The sequence below is a fragment of the Oxyura jamaicensis genome, chromosome 3, assembly GCF_011077185.1.
Source record: "Oxyura jamaicensis isolate SHBP4307 breed ruddy duck chromosome 3, BPBGC_Ojam_1.0, whole genome shotgun sequence".
Classification (NCBI taxonomy): domain Eukaryota; kingdom Metazoa; phylum Chordata; class Aves; order Anseriformes; family Anatidae; genus Oxyura; species Oxyura jamaicensis.
In genome coordinates, this window is record NC_048895.1 from 27,165,588 (window position 1) to 27,186,151 (window position 20,564).

At 35.9% G+C, this 20,564-nt stretch overlaps 1 protein-coding gene across 4 annotated transcripts in view; it reads right to left on the reverse strand.

Moving 5' to 3' along the window:
- The window catches only part of KIF6 (kinesin family member 6), a 170,137-nt gene that overhangs the window by 40,028 nt on the left and 109,545 nt on the right, over nucleotides 1–20,564 (reverse strand). For all 4 annotated transcript variants that reach the window (XM_035323279.1, XM_035323277.1, XM_035323276.1 and 1 more), the window contains 2 exons: nucleotides 20,319–20,421; nucleotides 13,603–13,658 (listed from right to left, as the gene is read on the reverse strand). In XM_035323279.1, coding sequence (XP_035179170.1) covers nucleotides 13,603–13,658; nucleotides 20,319–20,421 — 159 coding nt within the window. The remainder of the gene's footprint in view (nucleotides 1–13,602; nucleotides 13,659–20,318; nucleotides 20,422–20,564) is intronic.

Below are 20,564 nucleotides of genomic sequence, written 5' to 3' on the forward strand. Positions count from 1 at the left end.
CTGGCCATGGCTATCCAACAGAAAAAATAAGTTTAGTGGTCCAGGCTTCACTACATACTTTCACACCACTTTTCTATTTTACTGTCTTACCCAAGCAATTGCCCTGGAATTGAGCTCACATTGCTGTGAGTCTTCTGTTCAGATGAGACACACTTAGACTGAAGCTAGGAACAGAGCAGATATGTCAGAAAATTCAAAATAAAATACATATAACAAAATTATGGTGCTGGAGCTGCTTAGCTATGCTATCATGTTTTGAGGGCACATCAGGTTTTCAAGGTGATGGAGACAAGGTCAGAGTAGAAATGGGTGACAGTTTTTTAATGCTTATTTATTGTGATAAATATACCAAGCTCTTGAATGTTTTTTGTTTGGTTGGTTTGCTTTTTGGTCAGGAAGTGTGGGAGTGTATTAAAAGCATATTAACACCCCAATAAAACCTGGAATAGCTTTCTGTAAAGATATTTTATATATTTAGTGTTTTGGATGAGCCTAACCCTGCTTCCTTAATTTCTCAGAAATTTAAAATGCATCCTGATTGTATATAACTTGCAGAATGACATCATCAGCTCTGAACAGAAGTCTTCCTTCAGCTTTAAGAAAAGTACGTAAGAACATTTTCATAATACAACTATTCACTGTTGATTGCACTCCTTCTGCAACATTCACAACCAGCTGTGGCGACATCACTAGTTCTAAGTGATTTAAGAAGTAGGTTGATTGGGTAAAAATAGCTATTGTATTTCAGTACATGTAAGTATGCATGCATATACTGCAAATCTGCATCAGTGCTGGCCAGATGTGTAAATGAATCACAGGATCCTATGAAACACAATTTTCTATTTCAATGCTCATGAAGGAGAATCATTCTTCGACAGTGTAACTCTGAATGAGCTCCAGAATTTGAGGGACTGATTCCTCATTCCTAAATTCCCAGAATACCCAGTACTAAATAAAGACATGATTAAGGGAAACTTTTTGTACAAAAAAATGTTGGAATATTTTAAAAATTATAATATAGTGATAAATATCTAACCTCTTCTCTCTTAAAGAGGAAATTTAACAAACTGAGAGCATCTGAACTTATTGGCCTAATGAAGTAGCAAAGTTTAGTATACCAATCCGGCAATACTAACTATTTTCAGTCTGTAGACAGACTACAAACAGAAAATTTGTTACTGAGAGGTACTTTTCCAAGTATATTGTCACGGCAGTTCATAACTTGGTTGAATCCAAATCCATTTGGTTTTAGTTATTCTAGTGAAAACCCGAAGTTAAAAGTGTTTACTTAGGTTCTTCCTGAGCATAACTTTTTCCCCTGAAAACACTTCTCTTTCTGAAGAACAGAACATCATTTGCAATAATTAGAAAATGAAAATGTTTCCTACATATGTAGATTCCAACATAGTTCCAAAGAAAACATTAGCATCTTAGGCCTGGAGTGACTGTTACACTAATAAGGTTTCTCTGTTTAAAGAATAGCACATCAGGGGAACATAATAGAGCTGTTCAAATGAATTCATTCAGTTTGGTATTTTCTGAATAAGTCATTTGACAAATCATGTTTTCTCATTCTAAGGACCCATTCAGCCTATGCACTGTCACCCAGGGGCATTGCCTATTGTTTGAAAGTAAAAATAAACATATGTAAGCTACACTGAAACAATGGACAATATTTTGCATTGGCATAAACATATGTATTACTCCCTGAAGCCAGAAGACTTGTCCCTTCCAAAACAATTTCATTTTTAAAATTTCCTAAGTGCTGCTGCAAGGACGATTTTGCATTACTGAAGATGGTATCCTCTGTTCTCTTCTTACAGGGATAAGCAGAAAATGGAGCAAAGCTGCCAGAAGGCTGCTAGGGCTCCTTAATTCTCTTTTCAGCCTCAGATCCAGGAGATCAGGGGAGACAAATCCTGCACTAACAAAGGACTGACAGACGGATAGTAATAACATCATTCCTTCTGTCTTCTCTGACAACTACCCACGCATCACCTGGTGCTGGAGCAGTGGCAGCACAGACAGCTCTGGTACAGCTGCCATCAATCTAGGTGCTCCCGAAGTGAGACAAGAATTAGACCTATGATGTTTACATTGCCTACAGTAAGTATAACAAAGATGGATTGTCTCGTCTGTTTACAGAAAAGCAAACTATTACTTCACAGGCTATGATAATGGACTTTGTATTCTTGTCTGGTTTCCTTCATTGTTTGCTCGTCTTACTATCAGTTTTCTGGGAACTGTCATTCACCTAAAGGTATTACTTTAATTGTTCATTGCTTAATCGTTGGTGTTAAGAATTACACTAACCAAACATAACCTCACTACTCCAACACAGTGTGAGTTGCTCCTCCTATGCTACTTTGCAGTGATTTCTCTTAAGATTCTCGGCACAAACTCTCACATAAATCAAAAAAATGATCTGTTGATTAAAAACACAGCAGTTCATTGATTATTCTGATTCACTACGAACACTGAAAGAACAACAAAAAAGTATTAACATGAACCTTTAACTAATGAGAAAGAAAAATATACTTCTGTCACCCACCACTTTATATTATGAGCCAACTGGCTGCTCCTGGAACAGGAAAATAGATTACGGAGATTTTCATCACGGCTTTAAGTCTGCCCAAGGAGGTAGTAACCAGCTACCATTTTGTAGCTACCTGCCAGGCCTGTGGGAAATTCATGACACCTATTCTACCTGCATGGCACCTTGAGAAAGGAGATCATACGAAAGATGCTGAGAGAGATCACAGGATTTATATATTGTTCTCTGCAGATTACTGGCTGAACTGAGACAGAGAAATCATGCCTGAAGTGAGCTGGACAAGAGCAGAAAAAGAACCTTAGTGGAACTGGGGCAAAAGTAAGTTATACTTCATTATGGAAAGAAGTAAATAAAATGAAATGGAAGGATTTGTAACCAAATGGAAAAATAAGAAGTAGCATCCTGTAAAGCAAAGTAAATCACATTTCTAACAAAGAACAAACTGCAGATGGTGACAAGGTGGTTAAGAAATAAAATCTGCAGAAACTCAGCTGTCTTTCTGTATTTTTAATTCCACATTTCCAAAAACCAAAATGTAACATTTAAGAAATAGATTCCAAAATGTAGTCATAATGGCAAGATGATCAGATATTTATCCAAAACAAACACACATAGGAACTATGTTTTTTCAGCATTATGTTGCAAAACAATTGGGCCAAGAAATTAAGGAGAAAGAATCTGAAGACTGTGTCAGCCATGCCGAATGGCTTCAGCTTTAACAGCTACTGCTATTTTTGGTGGACACATAAACATGCCTGGTTTATTACAAAACTACTTTGAAACTGACCTGGAGATCAGAAACAGGCTGAGGCTTCTAGGCAGTGAGCCACATTGAATAACATCCCAGCTGGGAAATTACAGCTGGGGGACTGTTTGTCCCCATGGCCTGTTTTCTCTTTTGTTTTTCTCACAGATGGCTGCAGGTTTTGCAGAGCTAATGTGCTTCGTTATGTTAGTCAGAAGGGACATCCCTCTGCAGTTTATAGCATAGCTGCACACCCAGGATTATGTATGGTAGAAACACTGCTCGTGTTGTTTTTTCTGACAGAACTGCTGTGTCCTGAGAGCAAGACTGACTCTCTGTTAAGCAGCAGAGGACATCTGCAACATGCAGACAGCTTCCCAGGAGAGAAGAAATCCATGGAGGCTAAATGTACCGAGGCTTTATTTTTCCATGTATATCCCATTGCTTGAAAAGAAGTGGTGAAACAGTGAGCAGGCCATCTCCCTTTTCAGAGAGCTTCCATTCTCCACTGATGTGTTCTTGTCATATCTACTGCTACTCACTGTGAGCTACTGTTTTGGCTTGTTCTAGATCACTGATTTGGCTGTTTGTCTAGAATTTCTCAGGTACTCGGCAGTCCAGCTGGGGCAGCAGCTGCCAGGCAGCCAGACATCCAGGACACACAACCATCACACGTGCAGCATGACACTGAGCAGACTTTGTAGGAGTCAGCTCAGCACATACAGTCAGTTTGACACCTACAGGTGGTTCTGGATGGATTGCACTGTGTTTGCTGCACGAGTGCCCATTTGCACATGCCCAACATACTCTGAGCATTTCAGATTCACTGCACTGGTCAGATTTCTGTCTGAAGAACATCTGGGACACTTAGCTTTTAAGTACCAGGCACTGAGTTCCTTTAGGTCCCAGGGAGCTTCTCCATATCTAGAATGGACTCTAACCAAAGAACAAGATAAATAGAAAATTCTTTTACTGTTCATGCAAGTTTTTCTCTAATGACACAGAACTCTGTATAATGTTTAAAGGCACTACACAATACTTATGTAGGGTGAAATACTAGCTGGTAAAATAAGGAAAAGTACTGGAAAATTGTGTTGTATCATTCCTGAATACCAGCTGAGCTAATTCTGAACAATTAAGATGTCAGGAAATATTTTATTATTTAAAATACTTCATCCTTCTCTTTTGCTGCAATACCTCCTGACATATACATTTTTACATGTTCATTCCTATACCTAATGAGCCACACCTTTTATCAAATGCAAAATCACTTCCAGTCCACAGAGACTCCTTGTGTTTGGACATGGCACAGGACAAGCCACTGACGAGTGTTGGAAATTTGCTAAATAGATCCATGTTTAGACCACATACTCTGTAATATAATCTTTTAGATAGCTTATAATATTTTTATACTTATCTTTTTACAGGGAAACTATAGCATTTTTTTTTTTTTTTTTTAATATCTATGAAACAGCTTTTTCTTTGTTCCTCTTAAAAACATAGTCACAACCAACATGCCTCTTAGGCATCGTCAAAAAAGCTCAGACTCCTGAGACTAACTTCTCCTAATTGCTGAGTATCCCCTGCAAATAGCCTCACTACTTAACCATTCTTTTAAATTATTCAGCAAGACAGATGCTTGTGATAAACACCATGGAGGTCAAGGACATCAATTAAAAACATACCATAAAATTGGCCTATTCTTCCCACTGATGTTGGATTATTATACCCCTATTGTAGAGCAAGAGGACAGATTTTCCTCATGAGAAACAGAATGAAAGGATAAACAAAAGAAACAAAGACAATTAGAACCAGAAAGAATGGCTACCTATGTATGACTGCTTTTCCTTGAGAAGTACAGTCTACATTCATATGGTTGCACATCTTGTCTCAGCCAACTTGTGCAGCACACATACAATCTTTCTTCCCGTCAGTCTCAGAATACCTGAAAATCCCTCAGAAACTTTGGCAGGAAAAATAGGAGGACAAATTCTGACTGTATATATGAGCATGTCTTAAAGAACAACTAACAGACAAACAACTTTTTGTCCTTTGGATGTTTGTAGTTCACAATGAATAGTAATAGCAGTTCACAGTAGTAGTCCTCACTGCACCTTTGAGTGACTCAACTGACTGGTTGAGTGCACAATGATAGATTGCTCTCAAAACCAGCAGAAGGATGGTATACCAGCCTCAGTGGTATAAAGCTTGGTGAAATTGTGAGTGCAATCCAAGGAGGCAGCTTTAGAGATCTCAAAGGTGGACTATATTGCAACATATTTCATAATATGAGCAATTTAATTTGACTCTATATTACTCTCATATCTAATGCTTGCTGTCCTTTATCAACTGAAATGACAACAACAAAGTCAAACATGGAAGTATTTTAAGAATCTTCTTTTCAATCCTTACACTAGTAGAACTCATTGCTTGAATGAAGATTTCAAGATTTCAAGTTCTGTGGACTTTAAGTGTCTCTGCTAAGAATAGCAAATCTTACTAAGCTACCTGAAGAATGAAACACTGCAATGATATTATTGTGTTATCTATTTGTTAAATCTTCATGGTGAATTCATTTATTTACGAGCTGTTTGCAACTAATTTGAATCAGATTTGCCTGTGGAATGTAACCTTTTTTCTTTCTTTCTTTCTTTCTTTTTTTTTCTTTTTCTGTGCAATTTTTCAGTCCTTTGTTAAAACCACTCCTGCTATTTTACCTCTGCACTAGTCATTTCCAGTAAAACTCACTGAATATATATAACTGATGTAAGACTGTGTAAGGACTTGATACATTCTGGAATTAAACTAGAACAGTGAATTATACTAATCAGCAGTTCTGAAGTCTCAATGTTCATTTCTATAAAAGAATAAGTATTTCAAATTGTTACATTGAAGAATGGAATGTATTGCAAAGCACAGTAATTTCTCCTTTATTATAGCCTCACTTCATTCATAGCTGATACAATATCCAGTGACCTAATGTCCTGGCTCAGAACATTTACATTAATATGAAATTAATAGATAATGCCACTTATAATATAGACTTTAAGAAACCGACATGCTGATTTTGATGAAGTTTCTTTCCATATAGCAAATTGTGGCAACATATTCACTTAATTTAGGTTCCATGCAAAGAATGGATTTTTTGTTAACAGAAGAGTTATATCTTAAAAAATGCTGGTTTGTTTGTGCATGACTTCTCTCAACTCTTTCAATCCATTTAAGCATAGACTAAAATATGCATTACATTCCTACAGTCATCCTTGGGATTAGAGTTCTTCAGTAATTGTTCTCCTTTCTCACAATAAGTAATTTATTCTTGCATGTGAAGCTAAACACTGAAGATACACAACATAGACAACAGAGTGCTCTCTGACCACCTCTACTGAAAACGTCACTTTATCTTATTTCAGTCCTTATCTGTGCAAAAAGCAGTTATCAGTTCCCTTCATAAAGCAGTGTAAGATTAAAGAAAAACTTTACATAAAATATTCTTGCTTTGCAATTAAAAGTAGATCCATTTTGCTTATCTCCATGGGGATGAAGAATGACCATAAGAAAATAACTTTTTAAAAGAGAATTTCTTGCAGGCAGTAAGATGAGACTACCATCATTACTGTCTTTCATTTGTGATATGACACGTAGTAAAATTTCATCAATTAAAACATGCCAGGTATGTGGAAGTAGAGGCATTAATCAATGAATAAATAATAATCACATTTATTTACACAGGAAGATATCAAAAACTAAAAGTTTTGCAATGACTAGCAATATAGCTGTGCGACTATATTTCCATTGCTCTGTTTTGTCAGTTTATTTATTTATTTATTTTTGTACTTGTCTTAATTGCTCTTCAGATAAATTATTAATATTCTTACTGCTTGCTGCTATTGCTGCTAAAAACAGTGGATTTTTTTTCAGCTGTTTCATGTGCCATATAGAAAAAAGAGCCTAATTTTTTAACAATATACAGACTGTTAAAAGCATGTGAGGTTATCTGTCCTTGATTTTTCTTTAGAAAAGGTGTATTTATGTGTATATGAAAAGTGACAGTAAGAAACAGGCTATGGAAGAAGAAAGAAAATACTTGATGATCAAAGTAAGGAAATTGTGGCTGTATGAGGAAGAACTCATTTACTAAATGAACACTAAATTTTAGGTTTATTGCTGTCCATCCCTAATTCAGAATACTGCTGCTACCCAGAAGTTTTCAGACAGAAAACATTACATACTGCAATACAAAAATGATGAAGCAGGAGTAGCAGCTGTAATCAGAGATTATAAATCTTCAAATTAAAACCTTGCCAGCAGTGGGCTCCTACCATCTTTTTAATTCTCAACTCTACAACCTGACTGCTAATTTTAAATTAAAATAAATTTTAAATTAAATTTAAATAAAGTTTATTTAAATAAAGTTGATTTGTCATATACACTAAATCTCTGCTATTGTCATAAGTAAGAAATAGTGAGTGAGCATTTTTTCTCCCTTCCATAGTATGTGTACATACATACGGTCTTGCATGTAGAGAGAAATGTGTTTATAAATGCAGGTTTTACATTATTTAGGTTCTAGTTAGGTTTTACATTTACTTGGCATTCAAAGAAATAGCAGTGCAAGCTATAAGACAGTGAGTTGGGATCAATATTGTCCTTGAGCACTGTAACACCTTGTCCTCACTCTCCTCAGTCCTTACTATTTCAGTGAAGCTCTCAAAGAACTGTGATGTAAAAGGACAATTTTTTGAATAATATGCAGGAAAAATAGATGAAGACCCTTCAATAATATTGCTTTGCAATACAAGGACATGCCCTCATTAAAGACTGTCATTGGTTTTGGTATCCTACGATCTTGTGCACTAAAATCCAAGATTGAAATGAAGCAGAGGAGTGCAACATCTCAGCATTCCTGTGGGTATAGCTGCATCATCAACATTATGTGCACATAATCCACCCACCTACCCTTTCTCATTCCAAGAGTGCCTGTTTCCTCACACAGTTATTACTCCCACATGACTTTGCCCTTTCTCTCTCAGCTTCAGTTATAACATTAGCTGATTTCTGGACAGACTAAAAACAACAGCTGCTTTCCTTTGGGCATTAAATACCATTTAGTACACTTTCTTTCCTTAGGAAAAAACTAACCTTACTATTGGAATAAATACTCCAAAACAGACATTTAGGGATGAACTGGAAATGTTTACTAATCTTAAATGCTTCTAATATGTGGCACATTTTTATGTATGAGAAACACTTGTAGTCACTAAATTCTGAATGAATGCATTGTTTTGGAAAACAGTATTTTTAACGTCCCCAAATCTTGCTTGCTCTATGATCCATATAGTAGCACTTCTTGTTGTTATTTAATGATGTGCAATTTGTTTAGATGTTGACCTTTTCTTCTTACTGTCAGAACTTTCACACAATGCTTTTGATAATGGTATAAAAACACCTTGTTGATAACTGTGTCCTAGAAATAAAACTGTTAACCCTCAAAAGGGAAATGCTATACTTTAATATCGCTTTCTTCTCAAATATTGTCCCATACACACATTTTTTGGTCATCACATTTTGCATATTGACATCCTGAGCAGTTTGGAAAACCTCCTTTCTGAAAACCATCTAATGACATCAGTCATATTAGTTATGTTCCTCACACTTAACTGAATCACCTCATAAATCTGTGATGCCGCATCACCAAGAGCTCAAACTGGATTAATGGCAGACTGCTGATGTCTGCAGTAGCCAGCTTCCAGACTGCAACAGCTAGTTGCTTCCAGACTTGTCCACGCACTGGATGCTGGTCAGTGTAAACTCTTTATATAGATTCATAAAGGTCATTTCCCTCCTGCTGGTCAAACTGGTCATCATGACAGCAAAAATCCATTCTACTATGCTGGTCATCTTGCTGCAGAAGGATAAATATGCATGCACTGAATTTGACCATGGTAGCAAAATGAAGTGTTAAAACTCTTTGTTCTCAGTATAAAACATAGACTGTAAGAATTACTACCCTTGCTTTCCAAAGAAAGGAAACTGACACCATCTCAATTCCTCACCAACACATCTCAAAAGCAGCACCACAACTACCTGGAAAAGCTCTTCCAAACTTGCCCTTGACTATGACCGGAGTAGGCAAAACAAACAACCAGAGCCAAGAGATATGACTAGATGTCCCAGCAGTTTAGGAAGGTTTCTTTACAGCAAACCAGCGATACAAAAATGTTTGCAGTGACACAGCATGCTTTTTTCATGAGAAAATACATTTTTTCCCTTTTTCTTTTCTTAGCCAGTGAAATACACATTTTAGAGTTTTTAATATTAGACTAGAAAGACAAAAGTTTATTTGCATGTCAGTACTGGCCCACTGTCAACTTCGTCTCCTATGTTGGTTATAGAGTTCCCATTAGTTTCCTGACCTCTCAGTTATTTCTTTCCAGTTTTACTTGATTTGATTTTGATGATTCTGTATTGGCAATTTCAAGTCTACTCCTTGGTTACATTCCCCAGTCATATGTAAACAATTCTGAATAGTTCACTCAAACTGATCCAGACGCATCTACATAGCCCAAATCCAGTCTTAATTTGTCAGCCTTTTGATGGTGTATTTATGCAGTATACTGACTTTGAAAAAGAAATAGCCCAAATCCTGCTCCTCAATGCCTGCACCAAAGCCCTCTGCTCCTTTATTTGTGCCTATGCAAATTTTGTGTGACAATGTAGTAAACTGCATCACCAAAATGAATGATTAAAATGACCTGGGTTAACATTTTCCCCTTCCTTTTTTTTTTTTTTTTTTTTTTAGGTATCACAAGAGGAAAACTTTCATCCTACAAGAAAATTCACCTTCTTATTTCTACAAGGTCATGGTGAAAAGTAAGCATGATGAAAAATCTGATACATAAATATTATTTTTCATAAAAATAATTTAAAAATCTCTACATTCTTCTATTAAAATAAAAGGAAGCAGAATCCAGGAATATGTGGTACAGAAGCAAAGGCGCATGGTAACCACGTCTCATTTCTTATGTTACAGTCACTTTGCTCTTAAATTTCAGCTTACATCTAGACTCTGTGTTCCTTAATCTTTTTTATGCAAGATATAGCACCAGCAAAAGCCTACCATGAAAATCTTATTCCAGATTACTTTTTCCAGCTCTAATGTTCTGATGTGGTTTTGAGATGCTAATGTAATTGAGAAGTGGTTGGAGTATTCTGTGTACTTTTTACTGCAAAACACTAATATTTCCAGTCAGAATGAAAGGATATTTATGACATACAAGTTACAGCCAACTACTGTCACTATCTCAGTATATAATCAGATTGCATGAAATGTGCTCTATAGCCTCTGTGGTGCATAGTTTTATACTATTAAGTGTAGCTTAGAAATAACAGAAACTGATATTGATGGGATCTGTTCTTGATTGTGCACAAGGAAGCCAGGAATGCTTTAGGAAACCAACATAACAATAAAAGTAAATGAAAGATCTAGTTGCAGGCTGCAGATGGCTCTTATTCTTCCTGCCACATTTTCAGTAAAAAATTTGGCAGCTTAATAGCCTTCCTTAGCATCTTTAATGTTATGCATACTATGATGAACAAGACAAATGAAAGTTTTTTTCAGGCTGCTAAACTTATGTTAACCAGTGTAATTGCATTTGGTAAGCTGAGTAAGCCAGAAAGTGTTGTTCTTGATGTAAAGTTTTAATTTTTAGAGAGGTGCTAATAGGCAGATTTATTTACAACTATGATCAAAAGAATGCTGGACAGGAGGAAAGAATAGCAGAATAAAAACCAGTATGTATGTCAACCAGAGTGCTAATTTTCATATGCAGCATAACGTTACACAGAAAGAATTCAAGGAAGGACTGTATGATATGATCACTCTCCAGCCTCAAACATCGGTATTTAAAAACCATCCACAAAGTACTGAATAATCTGCAGAGATCAGCATATAAATACGGAATCTGCATATCCCGGATGGAATTTGTTATTTATACAGTAAGATTACAGTATGAACTAAATGAAAAGAATATTCTTACATTTTATGGCCAAAATTGACAAAATAGAGACTATGAAATAGAAGGTGTATGTAAGGTTGCTGGTAGGTTGATATTCCCAAGAAACAATATCACAGCTCCTGGCACTGAGCATGATGTGTTAGTGTGTGACTACTTATTGCTGGTGTATATTTGGTGTATATTTTGTATACTGATTGCCTGCTTTCAAATGGATTTCAACTTCAGCAAGAGAAAGAAGTTTGACACCCACTGCTGACTTTGGCTCTAGCTCAGTCTAGGCCAAGAAATCATTTGAGCTTCCTATCATAGGTGAGTAAATCCAGGAGACAGAATTAAATCAGGATAACGCAGACTTCAAGACGGAAGCAGAGGAAAAGAAAAGGTTGTATCCTGATCTAATGGTTCATGTTCACACCTTGGCACAGTGATGTCCAAAAGCTACAGGCATTATTCACCTTGGTGGTACTTCCTGTTACATGGTGGATAACATTCACTGTCATCCATAGTAGGTTTAACCTGCTTTTCCAAGTTGATGAGGGGAATAAGCGAACTGACTGATGTTGCTAAGAAACAGTTTGACCGACCTCTGTCAGGTTTCCCTTGCTATCAACCTGTGCAGTTTACAACTGTGGAAATTGTGGATCTGGGAGTCATGTATAGAGCTACAGAACCCAGACCAAGCTCAAAATGACTTGTGTTTTGGGGACCAAAGGGTATTACTGTCACCTAAATCAGCTTCTTGTACTTTTTTGCGAGATTACAATAAAACAGAGAAGATGGATAGACTGAGTAACTGCAATGGCAGGATTTAAGTGAGCTTATATGGACACTGGAAAGACTTGTATTTGCAAGGTGGATATTGAAATTCTACTGGCACTGGCCAATCTTGGGACGTCCATGCACAAGATCTGTATTGAGGTATGTTCTGTCCAATCTGAAGGAGATAATTATGCTTACTGAGAGAAGGCAGATTTATTAAAATGCAATGCCTTGTTGAAACAACCCACTATTCAGAATGCTGGCTCAACACCTGATGTCTATGGTTCTAGATCCCTTCAAAAAATCCTTTGTGCAGTGTTTTTACCACACAGTGACAACATGGCTGATGTTTTCCACATAGCTCACATAATTTGAAATATACTGCATAACATCTCTGAGCAGAAACTGTGGCGTACCTGAAGTTTCTTGGGAGCAGAATCTGGCAGTAGCTACCCTTCATGACCACAGAGAATACAATCATGAATATGGTGAAAGTACAGAGCAATCATCAGAAGAGCCTTGAGATTTTTGTCCTTTCCCAGCAGTCAACTGCTGTTACAAGACAAGAAGTGATGACACGGGATGCTAAATTGCTTTTAAAATTAGTCCCTCGCTGTCTATAACTGTAATCTTGAAGAAATTTGGTTCATCTGAATCTCACCTTACAGGGACTTTGTTCACCTGAATGTCAGCATACAGGGCAAGGACCTGATCTTCAAAGAATTCAGTGATAGACAACAAAACTGTTTCACATCTGACATAGAGCTTGGATAGCCAATGGTTAGGAATGGGGCAACAGAATCAACAGAATTCAGAAATCACCTAGGAACGTATCAAGGGCTGGTAGGAGGATTGGGTAAGACCTAGCTTTAGGTTGAATATATCTCTAGGTGGCTTGGCTTTGAATAATTTGAACCTGGAAACCAAACATATGATGTCGGGGCCCTACAACAAAATATGAAGAACCCCCCTGTCAAGCTGATGGACTCCTCAGAGTCACTCTAATTATTCTGTATAAAGGAAGTGCAGAGAAATAATTCAACAATGAAACCTTATTGTATCAAAAGCTATATGAATTTACAGATAAAGTACAATCCTTAATCCATTGACGACACAACTTGGAATAAAGTTTTTTGGATCATTTTATCCTACAGTGAAACTCAGGAAATCCAGTGTTAATACCTTAACTTCTCCCTTTGCTAAATTTCAGATCTGATTTCACATAAAGAACTGAGCTGTTTTTCACATTATTTGAAATAATCATGTTATTTGGAATAATCATGTTTTCACATTTGGGAAAAAAACAAAATTGATACATAAAATGATTACTATTATAATCAGTTAACAATTTATCTCTGGAAATACTAATAATACATGGATTCATTTATTTTAGAAAATACATCTCTTTTTGTATCATAGAATCATAGAATATCCTGAGTTGGAAGGGACCTATAAGGATCATCAAGTCCTCTGAATGCTGCAATTTCATCAGCTAGAGATGTAAAATGAAGCTGAAATGTACTCACTTATTTTATTTCTCACTTCATTTATTTTTTCTCCAAGGCATTTAGCTTCAGCAAACCTGTCAATGCAAGCATGATGATACAGAATTATTCAAAAGCACAACTAGTGAAACTATTTGTTCACAATAAAATACTGAATTCTTCATGATAATTTTTTGCTTTGTAAATAGAACTGGTAGGATACAATTTTCCATCAAAAAAGATAATCTGGTCTAAAAGAAACAATTCTGAATGCAATGAATAGGTTTATAAGACAGACTAAATGGATTTGTAACTATAAATTTTAAAAATTATGTTATTTCAATTCAAAGAATTGGATTTTCTTAAATACTCTTATTAGGCTATGATATTAATTTTAATATGCTAAATTACTTGCAATGTATTAACATACAGTTATATAAATATAGAAAGAAAAATAATCCAAAGTAAAATCAAAATTAGAACTTTCGCTCACCAGGAAAATTCAAATTTAAACATGTAATTTACACATTGCTGATAATCACTGTTTGTGATGTGTGGACATGTATGCCCCTGTCACTAAGAAACCTCTCAACAGAAAAATAACAAAGTGTGACAAAGCTAAATTATTCTGATCTTCTACAGCTAGTCCTTATGTGAATGCAGATATTCAAATTATATCCACCAAATCAATTAATCAGGCTTTGGACAATCCCTTTTTGTAGCATTCAAGTAACTGAACCTCAAAACAAAACCGGAAATGTGAAGTTTCCCTTGATGTACTTCATGGTAGAGGAATGTAATCATTGTAAATAAAGGACAGATACAGACTAACTTGTGTTTTCCTTTGAGAAAATTACAAATTGCCTTTTGTAATTCACAAGATTTGTTTTACTTAATATGACACATTTGTATCATCCTAGCATAAAATGAGGCCTTCCATCTTGGGGTAGTGTTCTGACAGGAACTCAGCCATTTCTTGAAGAAGAGACCAAGGGAAGCTCAGCATGTTGCAGGATGTGTGTTGCTGTTGACTCAGTAGGTGGTTCTCCTCTCAGAATGTTTACAGCACTAATCTACTCACATATTTCTTGAGTGTGCTCTAAAAGAAAACCACCTGTGGCAATCAAATATCACTTGTCCGTTTCTACAAAAGTAGTGATATTAACTCTGGTGGCCTGGCTGGATGAGTCTAGTGCTGGTAATTATATTTCTCCTGCAAATATCCATTTTTAGTTTTCAGTCCCCAACTACTGCTGAAAATTACTTTTATATGTGTTTTCACTGTATTTTTTTTTCTGCTATAACTGACTGAATTTAAGTAGCAAATTATTCATAGTAAGAAATGTTCATCTGAGATTCTACTTGATAAGAGGTAATGCAATGATCACTTTTTACAACCTTACATTCCCAAAACACCGAATAACATCAGTGAAAAAATCTTCAAAGCATTCTTGAATGCAAAGTATTATTACAGAAATTTTTAAAAAGGGCAAACTGAGATACAGCGAGATTAAGTGATTTGAAGAATGTCAATAACTGCATTCCTATGCAAAATATTGTGAATCACAGCACAGACATCTACCCCAAATTGTTAAGACTGGAATAATGTAAACCATGTACATACAGGAAGAGTATCTTGCCCATCTGCATGCTGGTGATACTTCAAGCTCTTAGGGAGACCATGTTTCTTATATAACCGAGCAATAACTGCATCCTAGTCCATGACTAGGATGTTTTAAGATGTTAGTTATGAAAATAATAAGTAATCATTTCATAGGCAAAAATGTCATTTTATGAAGATTTACTACAGTGCTTAAAAATTTTGAGTAGGTATGTGTATAAAATAATTTAGTGACAACTTCCTGATTATATTCAAATCACCAAATCTTCATGTGGGATGCAAAATATTCTAATGATCAGAATTTTCTTTTTTAGCTTGCAACATGTTGCAGTGATGCTCATGTCAGTGTTATTAAGCATTCAGCTCGCTGTATGACTTGCTCCTTAGTAAATGCATGATATCTAGGTAATTCATTAAAAAGCAGCCGCCTACCAAGCAGAATGAATGCATTTATATCCTCTATATTCCCTATAGCCTGCTAGAACTTGAAGTCTTTTCCTTTTATCTCTTTTATCTTTTTTTTTTTTTTTTTTCCTTCTATCAGTTTTCTGGTATTTTATAGCAGTTGTTGACATAATGTTGACATAATTACTACACTTACTTAACTCAGTACCATATAAAACTGTTTAGGAAAAATGGCATCTAGATCAGGCATTCAAATGCCATATAGATTCTACTGTAAGAATCATGACAATCAATTCAATGTACAATGGCAATGTCTGAACTGAGGTTTGTTCAAGGAATCATCCACTGTAATAGTTTAAAGTGTAGAAGAATGATTTGTGGCATTGTGACCTTTGTCGTAGGCCATTAGGCTTGACGTGAAATTCTGAATTGTTATTTCAATGTGTGTGAATGGACCCCTGCTCAATTTGGAGGCAAAACTGTAATACTTAATAGTTAAGTAAGTCTTCAACTGATTTGGATGAGTCTTGGTCTAGCCAAAGTAACTGGGGAAATCTGCAAACTGTATTTTTGTCTAACTCAAGTAGTGGCAAAACTTAGTCAATAAATTTAACTTTCACCTGCGAAGGCAGGGCTTGGAAAACTACCCATTCTCATTTAGTCCATTTCCCTGTAAAACTGGAAAGAGCTGGAATTTCATGTAACCGCATTCAGATCTGCTCATGAACACTTGTTTTCAAGGCTGAATTCAACGTGGCTAAATAGCTCCAGCTGGGGTGATTCTCAGCACTTACTATATCCACATAAGGAAGGCAGAAGCCTTCAAAGCATCTGTGAGAATGTTATATAATCCTTTCCCACTTAGAACTTGTTTTGACATAAAACACCAAAGCAAGTATGGAAGATTGTGTGAAGATCTAATGGGAAAACCCCAAAGTATCTCTTCTTTTTCCTCCATATCCCATAGACCAAATACTAAGCTCATTAATTACTTAGAAATTATTGAGGCAAAAGTCCTGTGGACTCTGATTCATGTTCACAGATAGATTTAGCTGGACAAGTTGAAGCCAGATGTCTATCCAGACCTTATTCATAGCTTGCTGCCTTCAAAATAGGAATAGCTGAATGGGTCATGCATCTGTTTCTCAAACACCACAGTTTATAAGCTGGCACTATAACCTAAACTAAAATTTGGCATTAATTTATAACAGACCAAGAAATTCCATCTTTGACTATGAATCATAGTCAAACAAAATAAACAAGATAAACACATAAGATTTGATTCTAATATTGGAAGAAAAAAGGCAACTTTTGATACTGCTCTAATAAAAAGTCTGGCATAAAGCTGATATCAGCATGAATAGTGATGAGTGATTGATTATATTGTTAGCTCCAAAGAGTCCATGAGCATCCTACATGAACAGAGACTGCTCTGTAGGAAGGCTGAATCATGGCTTCTAGTATCTACAAGATGAAATATTCCGGTATGAAAATGCCAGAATGAATTTGGACACTAAATGTTGTGGAACAAAAATTTTGCAAAGATTTAACTCAAGAACATAAAGATCAGTAATAAAACATTTAACACTTTGAAAAACAAATATCTAACTCATAGTGTAAAACAAGACAAATTCAGAGGCTGTCAAATGAGAGAATGGAGATATTTAGTGAAATACAGAAACATTCACTCATTTCTAATTAGAAGTTATGAGTGACCTAAGTGAAACTCATCCTTTCCATGAAACTCATCCTTAGCTACTTAAAACCAAGTTAGCCGCTAACTAGCTGAGACACAGAAAGCAGGAAAAGAAGAAAGTGGAAAAAAATTAACGGAGAACAACAAAATGGAAACTAGATTTACATCACATCTGTAAGCTCAGTAGAATTTTACTTCTGGAAACACTGACTAGGATGGGATTTAAAAGGCTTAGTGCAGTATACAATATTGCAGTGGAGTGGCTTAGCTGGGAAGATTTCTTTCTAGTATATTTCACCAGAGAATGAGACACATTTTTCTCCACCTTAGAAAAGCAATGCTAAGAGAATACTGTTGTACTGAGGAACAGGACATTACTAAGTTCTCTGGAAGTCAAGTATAGGATGTCCAAATTCCAGAAGTTTGATTCTGTCTGCGCATAAACATAGATTCTTAAGCAGGTCTGCAGTTATTGTTGTACAGAAGAAAAATTAGAAAGAATTGTTTTGTATTAACTGCAAACTAAGCTGTAAAAGATCACCTTTTCTGTCTTACAAAGCCAATTTATTTGTACTTCCCATAGGTAACTCTACTAATGGGATAGCCTGAATCTGTTGTCTTTCACTCAGACTGTAAGTCAGAAATTATCCTTAACTAAATAAGCTTCCCTTTTTTTTTAAAAAAAAAAAATCCAGGTGGTACTGAGTTACAGTACTGAGTTACATCTCCTGTAAAGATCTCTGAAGTGGTAGACAAAAAGTTTTATGTTTGAAACAGTATTTCTTTCATCCTTTTTTTTTTTTTTTTTTTTAATCAGTTGATTACATTTGATTGTTTATACACAGGCAGTTACAGAAAAAAGACTGTATATTTACAAAACCACAGAATGGGTGAGGTTGGAAGTGACCTCTGGAGGTTATCTGGTCCAACACAAGGCCATCTAAGAGCAGGTTACCTAGGATCATGTCTAGGAGGCTTTTAAAAATCTCCAAGGAGGGAAACTCCATAATTCATATAGATTCACATCCATGTGAATAATTTCACAGCCAAAGCAACAGCTGTGACCCTCACAGACAAACTTTTGACTAGGCTCACTGAAGTTCACCATTTCAATTAATACAAGAATGGTATAATTAGCAAGCCAAGAGAATCTACCCAAAATACCCAAAGGAAAAAAATATGACAGCTAAAAATAAGTAAGTTGTGAACCAAATACTGTCTGTGGTATGACAGAAGTGGTTATGTAACTGTACACAAAAATATTAACATGAGAGGGCTACATGTAAAGGGAAGTTATGGTAACCTTTAAACATGTGGTGTCCACACACTTCTTCCTGTGCAATTTGAACACTGGCTGGGTAACCGAGTTTTTGTGCAACTGGTGGTTCAGAGACTGCATTCCAAATTACAGACTGGACTTGATACAAATCCAGTTTAATGAACTCAGTAAACTTGGAGCTACAGGCATCTTTACTAAAATCCACTGAAAATGGCAGGGGAGAACTGTCTTGCTTTGAGGTATGAACATTCACAGCACTCATTTCAACAATCAGCTGCTGCATATTACAGAGGGGCTATCCAAGGCATGAGTCTGAATCAATTTGTCCTTTAGGGAAAGTAAATCTGGTGTCAGTTTGTGGGTTCTGCCCATCTCTATTACATGTTCTGAAACCAGAAGGAAATACTGGTTTGCTTCACAGTAACAACTATCAGAGAAAATATGGCAGAATTATGATTAACTAGAGGAAATTCCAGACATGGCTCTGAAGTGCTGTGCTCCCATGATCGTGCTGTAACCATGAAGTGTTCTCTCAGTAGACAGCAATGTCAGAAATGACTGCAGTACAAGTTATATGTGGCATCATCTGATCTATTGATCAGAAGAAAGACATTATTAAATATCCAGTTTACGTGGATAAAACTTTATGTACTTCTAATGCCTTGGCAATTTGTGTCCCTGTGGTTACAAGCCATAGACCTGGGTGAAAAACTAACCAGTTCACGTAAGTGGTAAATAAGAAGATCTTGAATAAACCATACAGACACGAAGTATATAATTTCTTGCCTGAATTTCACTGAAGTAAATATGTATAAGATTCAGTGACCCTGAAAAAAACATCTTTAATGCCTGTTAAGTAGAAAAATAGCTCTATTAGCAAAGCAGAAAAAAAGCAGACAAAACATGGAGAAGGAAGAGAACCCAGGAGAAAAAAAAAAAAAAAGAAAAAAGAAAAAAGAACAGAAAATAGGGTTAAGGGCAGTATTAGTTAGAAGAGTACATTGAGAGATCTGCTTTTGACATGTCTGATCTAAAAACATTATATTTCTCTTACAGTACAAGGAGGGTTAACACTTGTAAAACTGACAGTGAAACAGTACTTTTCTACAATCAACATGATAAAGTCTTGGTGGTTTAATTTTTGAGATGCTTAAAGTCCACTTTATTAAAATTCATGTTTTTAATATTTCACCATTCTCATCATCTTCACTAGAAGATTTTGAAGTGCTTTGCTAGCATTAACAATAAATGTGGAGGGAGAAAGTATTATTTTTGTTTTAGATTGCAAAACTGGAAGAGAGAAGCTAAAGTCACTTGGCAAGTAAGATAGGAGCAAGACAAAAGCATCTGTTAAACATCTCCTAGTTTACTGTCCAATTCGGTGCTGAAGCCAGTAAAGCATTTTTGACAATGGAAATTACAGTAATAAGTTTAGTCACATGAATCTAACTTCCTCTAGATAATTCCTGATCATGAATGCCATTTACCACATTGCTTTAATAGAGCTATGAAGATAAGATGAATAAAGCCTGTGGAAAGATGCACTGAAATCACTCATGCCATTTTCATATTCTGTTCAGACTTTCATAATCTCTTAGTGCCTTCCAAATATGAAATATTCCCTGTAAGAAAAGTTTCTGTACCAACATCTCAATAGAAACCCAGGATGTTTAGCACAAAACTACATGTTCCTATCTAGAATCATAATGAACTCTCAGATGTCTTTCTTCCTCCAGCTGTACCGTTGTGATACTCACCTCTGTTTTAGAAGCTGTTTGTTGTCCTCAATGGTAATACTGTCAGCATGGTTCCACTTGAAAACTTCAAAAGCCTCCTGACATCCAAGAGACATCTTTCCTCCTGCCACAAGGAAAAAGAAAGAAGAAAGAAAGAAAGAAAGAGAGAGAGAGAGAGAGAGAGAGAGAGAGAAAGAAAGAAAGAAAGAAAGAAAGAAAGAAAGAAAGAAAGAAAGAAAGAAAGAAAGAAAGAAAGAAAGAAAGAAA